Source organism: Phaseolus vulgaris, chromosome 3, assembly GCF_051622355.1.
Source record: "Phaseolus vulgaris cultivar YP4 chromosome 3, ASM5162235v1, whole genome shotgun sequence".
Taxonomy (NCBI): Eukaryota; Viridiplantae; Streptophyta; class Magnoliopsida; order Fabales; family Fabaceae; genus Phaseolus; species Phaseolus vulgaris.
This window is the reverse complement of record NC_143500.1, coordinates 53,509,451-53,531,057: the sequence shown is the minus strand read 5'-3', so window position 1 is coordinate 53,531,057 and position 21,607 is coordinate 53,509,451. Positions and strand designations below refer to the sequence as shown.

Below are 21,607 nucleotides of genomic sequence, written 5' to 3'. Positions count from 1 at the left end.
TATTTTTTCCCTAACAAAAAGTAAAGAGCAAGGTTGAAAATCAATGTTGTTTTTATTAAATTTCAATATTGTCTCACTAAAAGACGTGAACCAAGTGTTAATCTCTAATTTCTTAGTGGAAAGAGCTTACAGATAATCGACTAATGATCACTTGGGGTTTCAAGTATTGTGATGTTGTTTAGTCGAATATCAATTGGAGAAATATAATAAAAGATAATTAAGTTATTTGTGTTGTAGTTTTGTGTATATCAAAAGGTTGAAAAAGTCTCCCATTGTTTGGTTCAATATTTTTCAAAATAATTTATTTACCCGACATGATTGTTATACTTTGAAAGTAGATAACTAGAATCATAAATTTTGCACGAGAATTAAGTCATGTGTTTTGGATCTCTTTTGAACTTAAAAGATTTCAATTTAAGCAAGTTTCATGTTTTATTTTACATTTTTCTTCTATTCTTTTTTATATAATATGTGCTATATTAGTTTTTTTATGCTTAAGATGAAGATTCTATTATAGCATCACAAACTTAATCAACACAAATAAGTCCTTAAGAACTAAACTCAACCACACCTTAGCAAAATATTTTGTAGATGTTTTTAGTCAAATTTTAATAAGAAATTTGGTAGTAAATTATCGAAATTATTCAAAATTTAATAATTTAATTGATTGATTTAATTCGTATATATAATATTTATGATACTGTTTCTTATTATAATTAAATAAATATTATTAATAAGTACTAGTTAAAACACAAGTATTTTTACACACGTATATTTACATTTTGATTATATTAAAAATGCATAGCTTTATAATCTATATAGTTTTATTATTTTTATAAATAATTAATTAAAAAAATAATAGAATTTAATATATATATATAATTTTGTAAAAATGATATTAAAAATTATATACCCGTTATTTAAAAAAAGTTATTTAATTATTTTAAAATAAAAAATCAATTATTCATTTTATTAATTAAATTAAAAAATAACATTAAAAAAAGTTATCTTTATACAGTGAAATAGATTAACATGTGATAAATTATTGTTAAAAATATTTTTTAAAATTATATTTGCCAATATAATAATAATATGTAAAAGTTAGGAAGAGAAACATTCTAATAATAATAATTTATTATTGTTATTATTATTTCACAAAAACATTAAAGATTACAGAGAAGAGTGTGTTAGTTGGTTAATGAGTACTCATATTCTTCTTCATCTTCTTCCTCTGGATTGGAACGAACCCTAATCCCTTCTCGATCGGAATCAATGGAAGGAGTGCTGTCCACGAACGAGCAGCAGAGCATGGTTTCTTCGTTTCTTGAGGTCGCTCAGGGCCAGACTGCCGAAACTGCGCGCCAGTTCCTCCAGGTTTCGCTCTCTCCCAAATTCCCCAATTTCACATCTTTCTACACTCATTATTGTGTAATCTTGAAACTTCCTACCACTCATAGGGGCGGGGAGTGAATTTTAATCAAGAGAGAAGTGTAGACTATTGTTATTTGTTAACAGATCTACGGAATATTAGGGTTGTTGTTGTGATTGATGTTGTAACAGGCTACCAGTTGGAAGCTTGAGGAGGCCCTCCAGTTGTTTTTGATAGGTAGTGAAAGTGGGGCAGTGCCGCCTCCAACTTTGCACACCCCACCTTTGGAAAATGTTGATTCCTGGACTGACCAACCTCCGAGGTTGTACTCCGATTCCTGTGCTATTTGTAAGTGATTTTTGTGGGTTGCTTTCTCTCTAACTTGTACTTGTTGTTTCAGTGAACCGAGGAAGGACGCAACGGCGAGTGAAAGTGTTGGACTCAACGAGGCAGATGAAGTGCGCCCTCCCTTGCCTGTAATAAGGGAAACTCTCTATGACGATGCAATGCTGTATGGGTATGTTTTTTTTTCCTCATTTGTTCTTTTGTTTTGTCAGAGATGCATATTATTCGGTGTTTTTTATTCTCTGGATTATATATTTGTATAATCTGCAAGCTGTTTATGTGTGCCTTTGAGTTGTGAAACAAAATTAGGTGAAAGAAGAATCAATTGTTGAATCTAGATAGACAGTCTTGATATCCATACATAACTGGAAGGTTTAACTTTTTGAATATGGCGTGTCTTGGCGTGTCTGTTTGATGACTACCCACCAAGAAGTATAATGCCGACAATTTTTTTTTATGGTATTTGAGATGTATCATAAAGGATTAATGTTGTTTTTACTTTTTAGTCCTTGATATTGTAGCCTGAATTCAATTAATGTTGTTTTATTACTTGTCTTATCTTTAAGAAATATTTGCGTATTTTTTAGTTTGGCTCATTGAGTTTTATAAGTCTACTTTCTTGTGCTATAGTATATATGTTGCTTTGACATTCAAACTATGTATTTATGTTGTTTTTTGTCATGTTTATGCAGAGCATCAAGGGTTGGGCATCGTTCACAAGAACCAAGCACCCTAGTTGCATTTCGTAACTTTGAAGAGGAAATGAGAAATCCAGGAGTTTGGGAGCCAGAGCAAGGTGCTGCTTCTACAGCAGAGACTTCTCGGGACAACCTTGCTTCACTTTATCGCCCACCATTTCATCTGATGTTCAATGGTCCTTTTGATAAGGTAAACATGCTTCTTAGATTGGATTTTCCAGATTCTGTTGGAGTGGAAAGAGTGAAGCCAAACACAATGTGGAGAGAATTTAAAAAACACACACTAGTACTGTGTTAGGCTCACGGAATTTAGCACACTAAATTCTCAATAAAGATAAAATTATATTAGTCTTTAGGACATATTTGTGTACAAACTAGGGGTTTCCCCCTAACGTAGGTGTTTCCTGCTCCCAAGAGGCAAGGAATAACAATTTGGCACTTTAATTTCCTTTCACAAGCCTGTCACACAATTTGTGTATAATTATTAGATATCATAATGTTTAACTACCTAATTCGAAATTAACATTAAATTTTTTAGATTGGTATGCCATAGAGATAATTTAGAGAAAACAAAGAAAACAAGCTATCGATAATCTTTGTTGTAAAGTACAATTGATCACAATTTATGGATGACTTTAGTTGGTTATATCTAACAACCAAAGGATGGTTAGGTACAACTGAATTATAACCAAATTTAGGTGACAACTAACTAATCGTATACAATATGCTTTAGCATGTCCCCTATAACTCAGGGTGATTGGTGATGTCTGAGAACTTGAGTTTGTCTGAGTTATAGATCTGAGTTTAGAGAGAGGCTTGGTGAAATGTTTGCAATTTGATCTTGAGCAACACGAGCAACTATGTGGGAATGATCTATAGCCTTCTTCTTTGACAAAAAGATGTTCACTTCCATGTATTTTGTTTAATGGTGCAACACAAGGCTTCAACTCAAAGCAACAATGCTTTGATTGTCAAGGTATATTGTAGGTGTGGAGCAAACAACCTGTAGTTGTTTCAGTTGAGACTGTACCCATTGATTCTCCGAGGCTGAAGTAACAAGACTCCTTTATTCTGCTTCAGTAATGCATTTGGTAACCAAGGTTTATTTCTTGGACCACCAATAAGTGACATCAGGTTGGGAGGCCTAAGGAATGAAATGAACAAGCAAAAGAAGTATATTTTTAGTCATTAATATCTGAACCATAGTCATCATTACATATGTTAGATGTAATGGGCTTAGCCCATATCTTTTGTATGTTTCTTATCTATAAATACATAATCCTATGTGTTCATTATACACAAGGGATTAATCCTATACCTCTTTTTACTTTATTTTCGCATGGTATCTAGAGTTAGGTAAATCCTGGTGAACCCATTGTTCACCAGTGACTTTTTTTTTCGAGCCACCGTTGTGCAGTTGTCATCGCTGTTTGAACCGACGACACCATTGTTCAGATTGTCTCGATCAGGCGACCGCCATGCACAAAGATTGTGGCGATTGACACTCCGACGCACCCTCACGCCCTTGATTTCCCAAAAACTCCCCCTCATGCTGCTCTTGAATAAGCATTTTTACTTCTTTTTACGACACCTATGGAATGGCCAAATTGTTTGTTACAGTGAGAACAGTGAACTTTTCTCTCTTCTCCTCACATACTCCTGGTATGATAAGTTTCTAGCACCTCTGTTTCTGAACTCAGAAGTTTGTTAATTACTTCTTTCAGAATTGGTATTGGGTTGCCCAACTGATGCTAATGTTTTAGAATTCTGCACCCTTGCTCGACTATCACCCAATTGATTAGGGTTAGGGTGAAAACCAGACTGACCCAACATCTTCCCTTTCTCTTCCTAACATTCCGAGTTTAGTTGTCACAAACTCACCTGTTTGCCAGGCATTAGGGAAAGATTCTACATATTGTTCTCTTTGACTCAAAACCCATTGTTTCTCCATACAATTCAATTTATGTCGAGTTTGAAAGACCAATTTCCTTTGGTACATCTTTTGGTTGCAAGTTCACAACTTTCTCGTAGTAACATTATTAATCCCGTTCATAAAATACTCCAAACCCTTGTATTCTGGTATTTCTAGCTATTGGGCAAACAACATTTCAAAATTTGCATATAATCTTCAATCAGCCTTGTTTAACATAGGACTGGGAGTTGTTATAGTGATCTCCATCACCACCACTTAAATAATTTTCCTTCTCTAGTAATGTGTTGGACTCAAGAATTAAACAAGCTGAGTTCTAAATAAAGAAAGAAATAACTTGGGTTTTAGGACATATTTGTTTGTGTATATACTCAGAGTGTTTCCCTAACAATGTTGTCAAACTCAATGATTGTAAGAGAACCGGAAGGGGGATAACAGATCTTAACTCGACTCATAAGACATATAGGAAAAACTACATTTATAGACATGAACTATATTTTAAAATAATATAGACAATAATCATAAATATCTCCAATACATAACACAAATAGTTTCATAAGCCATAGAATAACTGATAATAACTAGTAAATTCATAATTGCTTAATACAAATTATGAACTTGACATAATGCTCCCAATCTAAATGGAAGCAAGAATAAGAGAAAATATTCAGAAGAAAAATTATAGAACAAACACTGAGAAGAAATGTCTTTTAAATTGTGATGGTTAACTAAAATAATAAAATAAGTATCTCTGAGAAGAAAAACTCTGAACAGCCAAAGCAACAAGAAAAAATGGCACCCCCAAGAGTTGGTGCCAGCGATGGTGATGTGAACCTTGTCTACGGTGATGCAAGCGTCAGTGCTAGTTGTGATGGCTGGCAACTACTGAGACACGAGTGTTACAAGGGCCAGAGATGACTATGGTACGCTGCTATGGTCAGTGACAACCTGTCGTTGATGAGCATAGTGGAACAGAGTAGGATGTTTGATTCTGATTTGCAATTGGTAATCCAAGGGTCATATTTTATATTTTTTTAAATTGGGTCATTATAACCCAAACTGGAAAGCCAACTACAGGAGTTGGGAACTAGAACTGGGCAACAAAGTCTGAGTCTGCATGAACGCTTTCAGGATTGACATGATGCATGATCTGCTGATTTCATGAGCGAAGTTGCAATCTTGCAACGATCCGTGACCTTCATGTTCTGCTTTGCACTTGTTCTCTCTTTGGTCTTCCGTACTCATAGATTGTGTGAGTTTGCAAGTATACTTGCGATTTTGATAACATTGCTCCTAAGAAAGAGTTTCATCATTCCTTACAGACAAGGGATAACAATTCAACACTGTAATTGTCTTCTACAAGTCAGTCACAGAACCTATAAATCACTGTAACTGTCATATCAGACATATACTGCCTAATATGAAATTAATGTAAAAATAATTGCTTAATAACTTGTACAAAATTAGAACTGGCTAATACCTACCTATTTCAGGAATTGGTCTATCATAGTGAGATCTCTAATAAGATATAGATTATTTCTGTTTTGCATACATGATAGAGTGCTTAAGTTGCCACTTCCTTTTTTTTTCTTTTTCATCTGTCTGTTAATAGTACAAGTTGATGCCCTAAACTCATTTGGATTACAATCATTTCCATCTCCATAGTTTATGGGAATTTTTGCCTAAAAGTTGTAGCAGGTCCGTCTAGATGAGCAGTGCATATATTTTGAAATGTAAATGTAAATGGTATACGTTGTGACTAAACATTTGGCCTTTGTATGCAGGCAAAAGATGCTGCTTCCGTGCAGAACAAATGGTTGTTGGTGAACATACAATCTACCAAGGAATTCAGCTCCCATATGGTACTATTTTCTTGGTTTTCCATTTTCATTTCTCTTGATCTGTTTCAGCATTGGCACTAATATCATGATCACTTTGTGAAGCTAAATCGTGATACATGGGCCAATGAAGCTGTTTCTCAGACTATTAGTACAAACTGTATATTCTGGCAGGTCAGTTTCCTACTCTGTTGACTTGAACACTGGTGGTTAATTTTTTTTCTATTTTCAAAATGTTATTTACCTGGCATTTATATAAGAGTACGTATAATTTCTCAAATTTCTTCAAAAAAGTTTCTGGATATTATCTTGCCCATAATACACAGAATGGCACTCTAACGGTATGCGGTTAAGCTTAACCATGTCTTATTGTAATTTTTGGATAAAAGAACAAATTCACTCAGATTAATTAAATTAATTATGAAGTTTGGAGGATTTTGATATTTGGACTTCAAAATGGGCTCATGTCAGATTACATTTTCTCTTGTGTTTAGTTAAATTTTATGTATATCTTTCTCTTAACTGTGTCTATTATTAGTTTGATGGACATTTACATTTAGTTGGTAGTTTAGACAGCAGCTTTCAATTAAAGTATAGAGCACTTGAGTCAGTGAGACCCAGTTAAATTAGGTTTACAGTAACTGGAATTTGTCTATGCCTCTTGATTCATAATATTTTCTATCTGTATGGATGATAAAATGGATGAATCAAATCAATTCTTAGCCAGATCATTACAGATCGGATACAAATAATTTATTTTGTTCCACTAACAATTCCAATCCATCCATGATCCATCTAATAAAATCCAATGCAATCCATCCATTATAATTTTTAATGGATGGGCATCCAATAAAATAATATATTTTAAAAATGAAATAAATTTATTTGTTAAATATTCTCTTCTTTCTCTATTCCCTGCCCCCCATTTCCCTCTCCCCTTTCTGTTAATGAATTGGAATTGGATTTAGGTGGTCGAAAATTCTTGATAAAATAAATACTATTTGAAAACTAAGAGATAAAAAAATACTTTTTGACAAATTAAAATATCATAGTTTTTGAAAGTTGAAAGCAAACTCCAATTGTTCTTTCAATATACCATGGGTTCAATTCGTTGGTTGATTAAAAGATTATAGCTAGCTGAAAGCCGAAGGAGGATTTAGGATGAATGAACTAGAATAATTGTTTAAATATTGAAATTGTGAATCTGTGATCTATCTGTAGTACAAGATTCATTGTTAATAATTCAATCTTTCCACATGGTATAAGACTTCAGATATTTCTAAATAAAATTTTAGTTTCACTTCAAACACTATTGATTTTTTCTGGTGCAAGTAGTAACTAAAGTAAATAACCCAGTCTGTTTGTTTATGTTCAATGAGTGTTTTCTTGTTCAACTTAATTTGGTGAAACTTTCTTTATCAGTAATTTTGTATGCTTGTATTTGATCTTAAATCATGTTTTGAGTGAAAACAACATTGAATGTGTGTCTATTATTTTAATGACATTTTTAATTTGTTAGAAAATATTATTTATCTCTTAGAGTTTTTAAATACAATTTTTTTATTAAGAATTTTGAATTTTGGACTTGATAGATCCAATTCCAATCCATTGAGAGAGAATGGGCGAGGAGAGAATACTAAAAAAATTAAATATGAAAAAATTTATGATGAATTGACTTTGATCCATTAAGTATTAATTAGATCAGTCCTTGGTTGTTAGCTTTGGGATATTGCATGGATCATGTCCTTGAAACAAAAAAATATGATCCATTGGATTTAAAAATAAAAGTGAATGAATTATTATATATGTGTTTAGATATTGTGATGATGTGTGTGTGTGTGTAAGTGTAACAATTGCTTTTGGTGGGAGAATCATCAGGTTGATACTTTATGGGATCGGGTTGGATGATTGAAATAATACTTTCTTTAATTTAGGAGCATCCATTACTTAAGTCTTCTTTCTTGTCCTTCTCAAATCTTGTACTCTTGGCAATTTTGCTTATGTAAACTTGCTCTAACCAGTGAATGGCAACTGCTTTCCCCCTGTGGTAGCTGTTTTAAGTCCTCTATAGTTCCAATTCTTTAAGAGTGGTTGCTGCTTGCATTTGGGTTTATGGTGATATTTTCAAAAGTATTTGTTGCTGATATTAAACACGTACATTTGTTGTATTTTTTTTGTATTATATACAATTTTTCATTGTCAATTATTGTTTTTGCATATAGGTATATGATGATACAACTGAAGGCAGAAAAGTCTGCACTTATTACCGACTGGATTCAATTCCTGTTGTACTTGTTATTGACCCCATCACTGGCCAAAAGATGCGCTCTTGGATTGGAATGGTTCCACCCGAAAGCTTATTGGAAGTATGTGATACAGTTTTTTTAACTTGCTATGATCAAGACATTTTTTATTGAGAAATTGAAACATTATTCATAAATAAATCCTGAACTAGGTTATTTTTTAACTTACTGATGCAGGGTCTACTAGCATTCCTTGATGCAGGGCCTAAGGATCATCATATTACATTGTCTCACAAGCGTCCTAGAGGAAGTTCTAGCCCACCAAAACCTAAAGGTTTTTTGCTAGTCTCTGTCTATATTCTAGGTGTTTGTTTGGTGTTAGATGACTTGATGTTAACAAGTTCTAGCACACCAATGCGTTCCTAAGTATTCCTGTTTGTTTTTTGAACATCAAATCTGTGCTATACTCACCAACCAATCATAAACCCAATCTTAAATAATATAATCAGGATGGAAAAGAAGGAAACACCATAGGTACGTACGCATACACTTTTTGTTCAGTTTCATGTAGTGTTATTAAACTCAGGTCAGATTGGCTGGTTGGTTTGACCATAAACCAAACTTGTGACCAGTTCAGTCAGTCATAATATTGGATCTGTTCTCAAACTGGTGTCTATGCAACTCTGTTCTATACTCACCAGCCTATTATAATCCCAGTCTATGCTTGTTTAGTTTCAAGTAGTGTTATTAAACTTTCTTGGATTGGCTGATTTGATTATAAACCGAACTTGTGGTCAGTTGGATCAAGTCACAAGATTGGACCTGCTCTCGAACTGGTGTCAATGTCATTGAACTGGATCTGAATCAGATTAGACTGGACAAAATCAGTGAATTCGGTCGCACTAGAAATACCTTTATTGGCACAAAAAAAAAGTAGTTGTCTCTTAAAGTTTGTTGTAGCGTAGAGGGAGCATAAGAAGAGAGAAAAAGAAAGAGAGAAGAGAGAGGAAAAATTAAACTATGCTTGTGTGTATGTGAGGGCTTGTGGTGGCTCATCACATTTGTATGTAGATGAGATTTAGGTTTATGATGGCTTATTGGGCTTGAGTGATGTGGGATTGGGCATGTAATTTCTAAATAGCTTACAAAGCTAGGTTGGGAAGGGTCAAATATAGGGCATGTACAAACATTAGTCAAGGCAACCACTGTGTCAATGCACTTTTTTATAAATTTATTTAAATATATAGCACTGGTCGGAGTCTGCCAAGCCAATGGTGGTTCCAAACAAAGACCATGTTTCAACTTTGGACTATTGAACCTTTTTTTTATTCATATATGATTTTCTAACAGCAGAATATTGAATATAATTTGAGTAAATCACAGAGACCCCCGACTTTTGTCATTATGAAATGTAAAATGGGATTGCATGGGGGTACATGTTTACTGTAAAAAGGGGGGCAAATGTAATGTTTTTAAAACAAAGGGGAGGTTTGAGTAAAGTTTTTAAAGAACTGGGGTGTTAGTGTCATTCGAAAAAACCTCACTGGCTATGAGTGTGATTTATGCTACATTTTAATGGTAGAATATTTATTATAAATTTTAATAGTATTATTATAACATTAAATAGAGTGGTTATCTCGCACTCTGCTATCATGCTATAATGTTTTTGTGGGTGAAAACTCTGCAGCTATCTGTTATTAGCTATTATCATTCCAAATAAATGTCTTTGAAAAAAGGCTACAATGATAACCCTAATTAATAGGATCATAACTAAAAAATATCCTAATTAATAATAAAGAGATCCTTTGTCAGTATTATCATATCTAACAATTATGCTAATAAAAAAATAAAGAAACCCCTAATTAATAGAATCATAACTAACAAATATTCTAAGAAAATAATAAGTGATAAGGATCTGAAATCTGGGATTATGATATGCTGATTTTATCAAAATGGGAATAGATGAAAAACAAAGATAATCAAGGTTTATATTTTAGTATAGAGATATGTCTACCTTACATTTCTAATGATGAAACCGTCTTTTTTAATTTTTTCATCATCATGTTGTTTGATGTTATAGCCTTGGTAGAATCAAATGAAAATAAAGAGGAGGATGAGGAAGTTCAACGAGCTCTGGCAGCTTCTATGGAAAGCATGAAAGAATCAACTGCTATGGCTGGTGGTGGAGACAATAAAGATGCTGATGTTGCAGTCAACGGGCAAGAAACAAAATTGGCTAAGAGGCCCACATATCCACCCCTGCCTGAAGAACCCAAGGCTGAAAGAAATCTCCTCTGCAGAGTTGGTGTGCGGCTTCCAGGTGGTCAACGTGTTCAGCGTAATTTCTTACGCACGGATCCAATTCAGGTAACAGATGTTGCTCTCATACCTATAGGAATTCATCCAACCTAATGTTCTCATTTTTCTTAAAGATGATCTTCTGCCAATTTAATATGATTTCTGGATGCTGTACATTCTTTATCCCCTTCAAAGACTACTGGATATTATTTATATCTGCATGTCTTTCGATATTGCTACATTGTTCTTGAAATTATGATTGTTATGGATGTATATGATATGGGTGTATGGCAAAGGGAAATATTTTAATTATTAAATTTATCATGGACACTCTTACTCAAACATGAGTTAATTATGTATTGTAGTACAGTAGTACTGTTAATTGTTACGTTTTATTTGATGACTGCTGGATACTGCAAAGTTAATGATAATAATTATGTACCCTGGTTTAAATTGCAAGCTTATTTTCTTGTTAATTTGGAGAACAGAGTTATTGACCCTCAGTTGAATTCCTGAATTTCTTACACCACCCATTATTCAGAATAAGTATTAGTGTTGTGTGGAGATTTGTATGAAAGGATCTTTGCCTTTTGGGATGCAAGTTGATTGTGTTTTTTGTTAGTTTATTTGTCTGGTTTTGATTTTCTTTGTTTTTCTTGAAGCTGCTGTGGTCTTTTATTTCCACCCAACTAGGGGAGGATGAAACAAAGCCATTTAGACTAACTCATGCAATTCCCGGAGCATCTAAAAATCTGGACTATGAAAGTAATTCAACCTTCCAGGATTCAGGCCTTGCCAACTCTATGATTTCGGTGACATGGGATTGAGTTCGTGTTCATTACCGGGTTAAATTGGAGACTGAGAACTTCAGATTGGTGATTCCCATCAATATGATCCCCTTTTTCATCTTTTTATGAGGATCTTTATGTTCAAAGAAAAGGTTATTAACTCTTTGTGTATACCACGAATCGAATGATGGGTTAAACGAAGTTAATGGAAATATATTAACCTTGTTAATATTCTCTCCTATAGCCTTGTGTTTTTTTGTTTAGTAAAATGTTATTGGTTAGTAAATTAACGGTAAGCTTGTTTTTAACTGGAAAACTGACACGGGTATTGATGAAGCTCTAATGTTAGTAAAGTCAATGATCTGTCACATAAATGTTTCTTGGATAAGAATCCAGCAATTCGATTCAAGAACCAAGAGAAAATACTGACACTAGTTGCTATTTTGTTTCAAAATTATTGAAGTTTTTGTGTCAGAAAATTATTTCCAACAAGAGAATTCTAAATTTTATATGAAATGATGAACACAGGTGTACATTTTTCTAAAATCTACTGCAGTTTCGATAAGGATCACTGACTACTGATACGATACACAACACAGATGCACTGATATAGATATATGTATACAATTTTTAAAATATAGAACATAGAAACATAATTTTATATATAAAATAAATATGAATTATATAAATTGACAATAAAGATTTATGTGTACAAGTATGTTTTGGTTTTTTTGGAGCAGATGTTTGTTTTGACTGGTTCAAAATGATTTGTTTCTTATTTTTATAATCATAATAAAAAAATTTATAATAATTTTTTACTCAGTTTTAAAATTGTGTTAGAATTGTCAGAAATCCAACAAATATTCTTTTAATAGGACGTTTCACTAATATGTGTCCTACAAATATCGTACGAGTGTCAATGTCCGATACATGTGTACGATATTTTAAGAGATGTGTTCGAACCTTATATATCACTTATCTAAAAGCTCAATTAATAGTTTCATATATAGTCAAAATTACGAACAAACATTCACATTGAGATTTTGATAAAAAATCAAAAGAGGGTTTTTATGAAAAATTTTGTAGCAAAAGAAAAGTTCTATAAATAAGGTTTTATAAATGAAACAAAATTAAAGACAAAGAGCACAAAGACGTTAAGTTTTGTATGTTACATAATAAACTAACTTTATACTACCCAACACTTAAAATTGAGGGTAGGATGTTCACATGTGACAAAAATAACCAATAAATAAAAAATATTTAAAAAAGTGAAAATAATCAAATGTATGCCTAGTTTCATTGAATGTAATTGATGTTTGTCCTTCCTAAAATGTAATACACCTTATAAACGAAATCTCACAAATGAAAAAGTGTGTAATCAAAGGTTGTGATAAGAGAAAAAATATATTGAGGATCTGAATGAACTTATAAAAAAAAAAGTGTAGTGAAAAAGAGTCATCTAGATGAGAGTGAAAGTTAGAACCAAAAAGAAAACATGAAATAAGTTTTTATATTACCTAATAAACTAAAACAAGTTTAATAATTTAAAACCAAGACATGTATATGAGGTTAGAGATGAGACAAATATGTACATACCTATACTCGTACCTCTTCCCATATCTTATATACAAAATTGGATATTATTCGTACTCATATTCAATCAATACGAAAATTCTCCATGTCAAAACGTGATTTTCTTACTAACACAATTTTAATTTCATATTAAAATATACAAATCAAACATTACTTTTTTCTTAAAATCAACAAAATCATTTTCTTAATTCGAAATACAACAATAGCTAATTTACTATAAGAAAAAAAAAGAGTATACAAATAGTAACTAGAATAAAAATCTATCTATATATATAATTTACTGCATATTCAACAAATATTTGCTCTGAAATAATCTCCTTCTCTTTCACTTTTGTGTACACATTCATTCTTTGTAATAATGAGTGATGACACCTTTTTTCCGCAAATTCGTACCACATCCTTCCACTGAGTGGTAAAGCAAGATACACAAATCTAAAAGAGGGACATGTGTTCCCCAAAATTGCTAATACTAATAATACTTCCAACTTTCATTCATTCATCTTATATTTCATCCATGGATTTAACACACACACACACTTTTTAAAAGAAAAAGTTACTTTTAAAATAGTCATATAAGCTTCTTATCTTAAACATCCTAATATGAAAAACCCAATTAAACTTGGAAAAAAAATACATATCCAACACTTCGTTATCGGAGTTGTTTAAGATGATACAAAGTTAAATATCCTTCAATATGATACAACATTAAAAAGTTGAAAATTTCTTAGAAAATATTTCGAAAGATTTTCTCAAAGTTGAAAAAAATAAAAATGTGAATTCACTAATGATTCATTTAGAATGAGATATCATGACTCTACTGATATATTAGAATCATACATATGAAGATTATTAGGTGATGAGAGTCGAAAGATATTCGTATGAATGAGTTTACAGTTTGAAAAATAACTGGTTTGGTCTGTTGTATGAATTAACCATGTCATATGAGATGAATTGATATTAAGATTATTATGCGCATTATTGTGTAAATTTCATAGTCAAGTAATATGATAGATACATATATTTGAGTTTAAATCCATGCATAAATCTTTTAGAAGTAGAATCAAGTGTTTGTGTATGTTAATTAGTGAATTTCTAACATGAGTAATATGTATTATAAATTACTATAAACTTAGAAAGAATAAAGTGTTTGTGTAGGTTAATTAGTGAATTTCTGATCTAAGTAATATGTATTATAAATTACTATAAACTTAGAAAAAATCAAGTGTTTGTGTAGGTTAATTAGTGAATTTTTGATGAGTAATATGTATTATAAATTACTATAAACGATTTTGTAAAAATGTATGAAAAAGAATGAATTTTATATTTGTAATTTAAAGTTATATTTATATTAAAAATTCTAAAAATTACTAACATACCCTATTTATTTTATTTATCTATATGATTGTTTTTTATTTTGTTTTCAAGATAAGTAATTAGCATGAACTATTTCAGTATTAAGCAAATCTCGTATAATGTGACAAGTTCTGTCATGAAGCTCTGCGAACTTCTTTTACAGCATTCCAAACATGACATAACCTTTCTTTATCTCTTTCTTTTTTTCTCCATTAAGTTAGATAATGTGTTGCAATATTATTAATGACAATTCATTGGATTGGTGAAATAATATAGGGTGTAGGGTGGTTCACACTGATTTCGTACTATGAACACTATTAAAAATTAAGAATATTAATAATAATAAATAAATAATAATGATAATCAAAATAAATTTATAAAATAATAAGTAATCTTTATTGGGTGAGACTAACAAAACAAAAATTATTCATTATTAACGTAGTACAAATAACATATTATACTAAACTAATAATTTACTTTACAAAATTGTGAATAAAACTTATCTTCAAGTAACTTTTCCATATTTCATCATATATATATATATATATATTGAACCGACGAGTCTAATAATAGGTGATTACTAAATAAGTTATACACTTTAAGATTATATTAGATTTCAACTTAAAAATGATTAACATTAAAGTTTAACAAATATATAAACCTCTTCAGGAAGGATTTCCGGAAAAAAATTAGAAAATATAATTCATTTTTATATACAACTTATTAGCATCATATAATCTATTTTTTTATAGTCCTCACCAAGAGGTACAACTAATTTTTATATAATTATTATCATACCAAATTAACGTAATGAACATGAAAAAAATCCAATTAAAATATTAATAGAAAACAATTGCATAAATAAATAAGAGATATAAATCCACATATAAAATAAATAAATACATATTTAAAGAGGGAGAAGTAAATTATTTTTATAACCATAGTGGATTATGTGATACTTACAATCAAATTAAAGGTGTGTTTTTTTTTTATTTTTTACAACTTTTTATCTTTTATAATGATAGTAAATAGTTAAAGAAATGTTAATATTAATAAATAATAATAATAAATGAAATATTTTTTTATCATTTGATATTGTACTGGTCGGTACGAACGACACCTGAAAGTTTAGTACCTGTCAAGAACGATCGACGCAACCTAAACCATCCAAACAGATGATTAATTAGACTAATTAATGATGAAATATTATGTAATACATTCTTAACTATGATTCAAATCCTTAATCCGGTCCAATAAAATATCCATGATAATCATATAAGTAGATACAGATTTCAAGAATCAAGTACTTCATCATCCAGTACTAATAACACCGAGTAGTCTTACTTTAATGTAAGAATGTCTTTTATAAGTATTATCAAAGTATAGAATTTAAAAAAACGAAAAACAGATAAACAAGATAAGTACGAGAAAATCGTTAAAATAATAAAATAAAATAATTCGATCGACCAACCGAAAAAAATAATAATAATTCTCTTAATTCCATCCCCATATTTTCTATTTCTTCTGTCTATTCCCTCTTTACAAAAAGTGATGTTTAAAGAAATATGAATACGTAATACTCTACAACCAAATTCAAAGAAATGAAAAAAAGTAAATAAAAAAGTGAGCGAAAGGTCCTGTTTGGTACGAGCGAAGGGACCCACTTACCAGCCCATGTGATACAGAATGAGCAAAGAAGGAAACGCGCTTACGTGTAGTGATGAGTTCTGAAATGTTAAAAAAACGTGAAAATGGAAAAGCTGAAGGTCGACACCGTGTTTGTCATAAAGATTGTCTCAAAGCGATAAAGCCTCTCTCATCACCACCGCTTCTCAATAATGATGCTTCCTCACCTTTTTCTCGATCATTCATTTCACAAATAATCATCTTTTTCTCCTAAAGCATTTTAAAACAAACAGGGTCTTAATGCAAACCAGAAAACATTATTTTCTTTTCATTATATAATTCAGGACTCGAAAGTATAAATTATTTTCTTTTCATTTTTATATTCATTGTCATAGTTAAACTCCTTATTTAGTAACTATTTTATAATTTTTAACTTGTTTAAGTTGAATATCGAAATTTATTATCTTTAACTAGTTCTTCAGAAATTTTAAATTCCCGGTATAAAATTCAATTAAAAAACTATTTAAATTCAGTATTTTTTTTTTTTACATTTTTTATTACTCTAAACTTTATAGATTCACTCAATCTTGCTATATTTTCACGAGTTCTCAAAAGTGGCTAGAATACACTTTTTGTACAATTAATTAAAAAATAATAATTAAAAAATAATAAAATAAAAGTTGAAGAATGAATTAAAAGATGCAATTAAAATTACTAAATAATTGATTAAGTAATTTAATGTAAGTAAGAAATATTACCACATGTTTTTACCTTGATGATCTCTATTTAAGGCAAAGCAGCTCCATTGCATTTCGCTATATATACAGTTGAAACTTGCTCACTCTCTCATCCATGGCTCGCTCTGTGTCTTTTGTCTCAACCATCTTCGTCTTTCTTCTGCTTCTTCTCGCCACTGGTAAGCTTTTCTCCATGCTCAATACTTCCATTTTAGGGTTTTCTTTATTGTGATCTTGTCTATAAGTTGTGTTGCATAATGTGTTGAGCAGAGATGGGACCAAGAATGGTGGCGGAGGCAAGAACTTGTGAGTCTCAGAGCCACCGTTTCAAGGGACCATGTGTGAGTGACACCAACTGTGCTTCTGTCTGCCGAACTGAACGTTTCAGCGGAGGACACTGCCGTGGCTTCCGTCGTAGATGCTTCTGCACCAAACACTGTTAAAACTTCAATCTCCATATATAGAAGATGATTTATGTATCATCTTTCTATAGCTGTGTTGTTGAGTTAAGTTAAGTACTTGTGTTTCAGAATAAATCTTTGTTTGTTTGTTTATCTCCTATTCTACAGATCTTTTTCTAAGACCAGTGGGATTCAGTAATGTAATCTGTTCATCATCTAATACTATATTTTATGCTCTTACTTTCACAATTACGATTCACCTAACCCTATTATTGTTATCATCAATGATATTTTATACTCAATACCATAAATAAAAATATAAAAAATAACATAATGATAAAAATAAATAAAATATATAATAAACAACATAATGCTCTAAATCAATCACTAAAAAAAAAAAATTATTACTGAATCTCACAAACTTCTATTAAATTACGCGGTGGATATTCATATTGAACACGACACTCATACGTGTTCGTGAAGTGTGCAATTCAAAATTATTTATTAAATTTCTGACAATTCTAATACAGTTCTAATATAATTTAAAAAAAAATATTAATTTTCTAAAAACTCAAACTTATTTATTATGATTATAAAAATAAAAAATACATTTTGAATTAATGAAAAACAGTTTTATGTTCCAAAAAATAATCTGAAACGTACTTATGCAAATAAATATTCATTATCAATTTATATAATTTATAATTATATAATATATAAATTTCATGTCTCATATCCTACATGTTAAATATTATATATATCTTCATGTCCGTGTTCACTTTATACCATTGTCCGTGACAGGACTACATAACTTACTATCTATATATAAACGCAAGAAGTGCTTACTAAAATAGCAAGAAGTGCTTACTAAAATAAAATATTTTAACTTTTAAGTTGATATAAGATTTTGAACCCAATTTTTTATCAAAAACTATTAACTAATAGATAGACTATATATTAATAAATATATAAATATGAACCAGTGTATAAACTATATATTTATAAATAATACAATAAAATTACATTATAACATATTATCTTATCTGTTTGGATATGAAATCTTCATAATTGATAACTATTTTCTTTATGTCACATCAAAACTGGACAATTATTGTACTTTGTCCCATCAAAACTGAAGATGGAAATATTAATTAAAGAAAAATATAAGTTCTACTGTTGAGATCCGAAACTTACCGACAGTTCATGATTCATTTTCTCAATATTAAAAATATGTTTTTTTTAATGATTTCCTAAAATTATAAAAAGTTATTTAAAATTGGGTCTGACCATTTCTCCTACTTCAAAATTTACCTGTTTAGAAATTAGTTACCTTTTTAATCTTTAAAATTTTATAATGATATATTTATCAAATGGAATAGTTAAATAGGTAATTTATAAATCGTTTAAAGAAAAAACAAAAAATAATTGCAGGAAGAAAACAAGAAGAATAAAGGTACAAAGATTCCTTTATTATTCCTTTGTCTAAGATTGCATCACATCATTTTCATGTCTACCAACTCGCGTAGGATGAGAGGGATAGATTTGGCATTTTTCATTTATTGGGTTTTAGTGATAAGCTAAGACCATAAAATTTTAGGATGTTTTCACAATATAGTATAATTTTACATTTTAATTAATAAAAGGTGAGAAATTTAAAAAAATTATTAAAATAAATAAATCATCATATAATTTTATTATGTCACAATTTTTAATTAACGTGATTTCAATATAATAAAATTCAATTAAAGTCGTTTATTTATCCATTTTATTAATTTTTTAAAATTTAACTATTTTAATAATTATGATATAAAATTATACAATAAAAAAATCCAAATTTTTTACCATTGCACAATATTTCCAAAAAATAATTATTTAGAAGAGAAAAAAAAAAATGTCGGCACCATGTTATTGTCATGCTTCTAAAGGAAGCTACTCGGGAATAATTGATTTATTGAATAAACTCTATAAACATTTAAAAGAAGTTGAAGACTATTGAAAAATAACTACACAGATTTAAAATTAGTTTCAGATCATTCTTATATTTTGAATTTTTTATAATTATATTTTTTTAATGACATATAATATCATAAATAAGAATTTCATTTTTAAATTAGTAATATAGTTAGTATGGTTGGTAACTATAATTATTAAAAAAATTATTATTACTGTTAGGGAAAACAAACGCAATAGAATAAGTGTGCCTGTAATTTTTTTATCATGATATATTATTTTAGTGAGTTAAAATTTAATATTTATATTTATTTAAATTTATATACATAATTTTTACATTTAATGTGTAATATAGAATATGAATACAAATAATATTAAAGAAGTAATATATATTATTATGAATTTACATAAAAGAAAGGAAAAGGCATAATTATATTGTGGGATAACAGTGTATTGTTATTTTAAGTGGACAAATATAGTGTATTTTCACTATTTTTTTAATTGATGCTTGCTTAACAAAATGATAATTTTAATATTCAAAATATTGAAATTTAAAATATAATTCAGGGTAAAATAAAAATAAAAATAAAAAACTGTATAAATAATAAGAGTATCTTATTATATATTGTTATAAATAAAGATAACTTTTTTTTAATATAATAGTTGTATTTTCAAATCAATGGATAATAGAAAATGAATAGTTCAAATGAATTTTAAATGAACATTGAGAACATGGACAATGCAAACATATTAATGAATAACACAGAAAAAAAACAAGACAAAGATAATTAGATACAAGAACCATGGTAGTTGAATCGTGAATCGTATCGTGAATCGGAGAGTCTATATTTCGAATCTTGAATAGTTTCGTATCGCAAATCGTAAGATTCATAAACATTTAAAAATATAACATAATATTTAAAAAATATAACATAAGACATATAAACATGTAAAAATATAATTAATAATCACAATCACATTAAAAAAGAGTTGTTATATCACTGGTCATATTAAGTTAATATTTGGTCAGATTAGGTTAATATTATAATGGTTGGATTGGGCTTGGTTATATGGCCCAATTCCTTGTAAAAATATAATTAATAATCACAATCACTTTAAGAAAAGAGTTATTATATCATTGGCCACATAAGTTAATATTTGGACAGATTAGGTTAATATTATAATGGTTGGATAGACACGTTTCCAGGATCTCTCTCTGCAACCCTCAGAAAAAGGGATAGTGTTCTCCAAAGGTTTCAAGAAGCCTTAATAACCGGTTTTATACGGAGAGATTGGGAATGGAGAGGAGAGGCCGCACGGAGAGAGGACGAAGAAACGGTACTGCGCAAGACTACATAACTTTCTTCTTCTCGAATTTCCCAAGTGAGCTTGGAGAACTCGATATGTTCAAGATCTTTCAGAAATGGGCCAGAGTGAAAGAGGTCTTTATCCCACGAAGACTTAACAAATGGGGACGGAGGTTTGGGTTTGTGAGCTTCTTTGGTGTTAGAAATGCAGGGCAGTTGGAGAAAGAGCTGGATTAGGTGTACATAGGGAGTAGGAAACTCTACGTTAACACTCCAAAATATAAGAGAACTTACTCCGAATCACGCAGACTGGACACGAAGGTCTCGAGGTTATCCACGCAGAAAAACAATCGGAACAAAGGAAGCGATATCAGAACGTAGCTGAGCCTAGCAGAAAACAGAGTAGTCAGGAGACCTGGGTGGAGAAGAAGGGGAGAAGATCCTATGCTGAAGCTGTGACGGGAGAACACTCGGAACAATGGAAGGGTCCGAGCATCAAAACCCATTTCTCTGTTTTTCCGTGGATGGAAAGAAGTGCCATTGGGAAGCTTCGAGACGCTATGGATAATGACAGATTGGGGTAGGAAGTAGTGAAAGGGGGAATGAGTATGCTTACATTGAGGGTCATGGGGGACAACCTCATAATGCTTACCCTGAGAGAAGGGGAGAGTATGGAGGAGATTATTAAACAAAATGGTGAATGGTTTGACAATGTTTTTGCCAGCATAATGCCTTGGACGGTATCTAGCGGATCGAGTCATAGAATAGTATGGATAAGATGTTATGGTCTACCGCTGCCATATTGGAATAGGGACTGCTTTGCCAAGTTGATCGGAATTGTGAACCCTTCGGCTTCACTTTTATCCATTGACAAGGTGACTGAATCGTGGGAGATGTTGGCATATGCACGGGTCCAAGTTCGCATTTTGAAAGTTGATAGTGCGAGATTAGCAAAATGTGTGCAAATTAATAAGCAGCTATGCAATATTCTTATTGAGGAGGAGATACCAATGTGTTGTGAAGATAGTTATAAGTTTAAAAGTGCCCAGTCAGAATCATCAGACAGCGTTTCCTCCTCAGAAACTTATGTAGAAGAAACAGATTTTACAGCCAATAATGGTTTGGAGGAGC

General features: G+C 30.6%; 2 protein-coding genes across 2 annotated transcripts; both read left to right on the top strand.

Annotated features, from left to right (window-relative positions):
- The first annotated feature begins 1,154 nt into the window (after nt 1–1,154).
- On the top strand, nt 1,155–11,738 carry LOC137808655 (UBX domain-containing protein). Its single transcript, XM_068609886.2, has 10 exons — nt 1,155–1,374; nt 1,561–1,691; nt 1,770–1,886; nt 2,407–2,602; nt 6,127–6,204; nt 6,286–6,354; nt 8,403–8,546; nt 8,661–8,757; nt 10,504–10,790; nt 11,384–11,738. Exons 1-10 carry the CDS (start codon nt 1,273–1,275, stop codon nt 11,546–11,548), a joined length of 1,386 nt encoding a protein of 461 aa, XP_068465987.1. The 5' UTR covers nt 1,155–1,272; the 3' UTR covers nt 11,549–11,738.
- Nucleotides 11,739–16,838: 5,100 nt separating this feature from the next.
- LOC137808653 (defensin Ec-AMP-D2) lies at nt 16,839–17,468 on the top strand. The gene is made up of 2 exons (XM_068609885.2): nt 16,839–16,997; nt 17,089–17,468. Exons 1-2 carry the CDS (start codon nt 16,934–16,936, stop codon nt 17,259–17,261), a joined length of 237 nt encoding a protein of 78 aa, XP_068465986.1. The 5' UTR covers nt 16,839–16,933; the 3' UTR covers nt 17,262–17,468.
- The last annotated feature ends 4,139 nt before the right edge of the window (nt 17,469–21,607 follow it).

Coding starts and splice junctions, on each gene's coding strand:
- LOC137808655 (XM_068609886.2), top strand. CDS start 1,273: ATGGAAGGAGTGCTGTCCACGAACGAGCAGCAGAGCATGGTTTCTTCG. Junction 1,692..1,769: donor TGGACTGACCAACCTCCGAG/GTTGTACTCCGA, acceptor TTGTTGTTTCAG/TGAACCGAGGAAGGACGCAA. Junction 8,758..10,503: donor TAGCCCACCAAAACCTAAAG/GTTTTTTGCTAG, acceptor TTGATGTTATAG/CCTTGGTAGAATCAAATGAA.
- LOC137808653 (XM_068609885.2), top strand. CDS start 16,934: ATGGCTCGCTCTGTGTCTTTTGTCTCAACCATCTTCGTCTTTCTTCTG. Junction 16,998..17,088: donor TCTGCTTCTTCTCGCCACTG/GTAAGCTTTTCT, acceptor TGTGTTGAGCAG/AGATGGGACCAAGAATGGTG.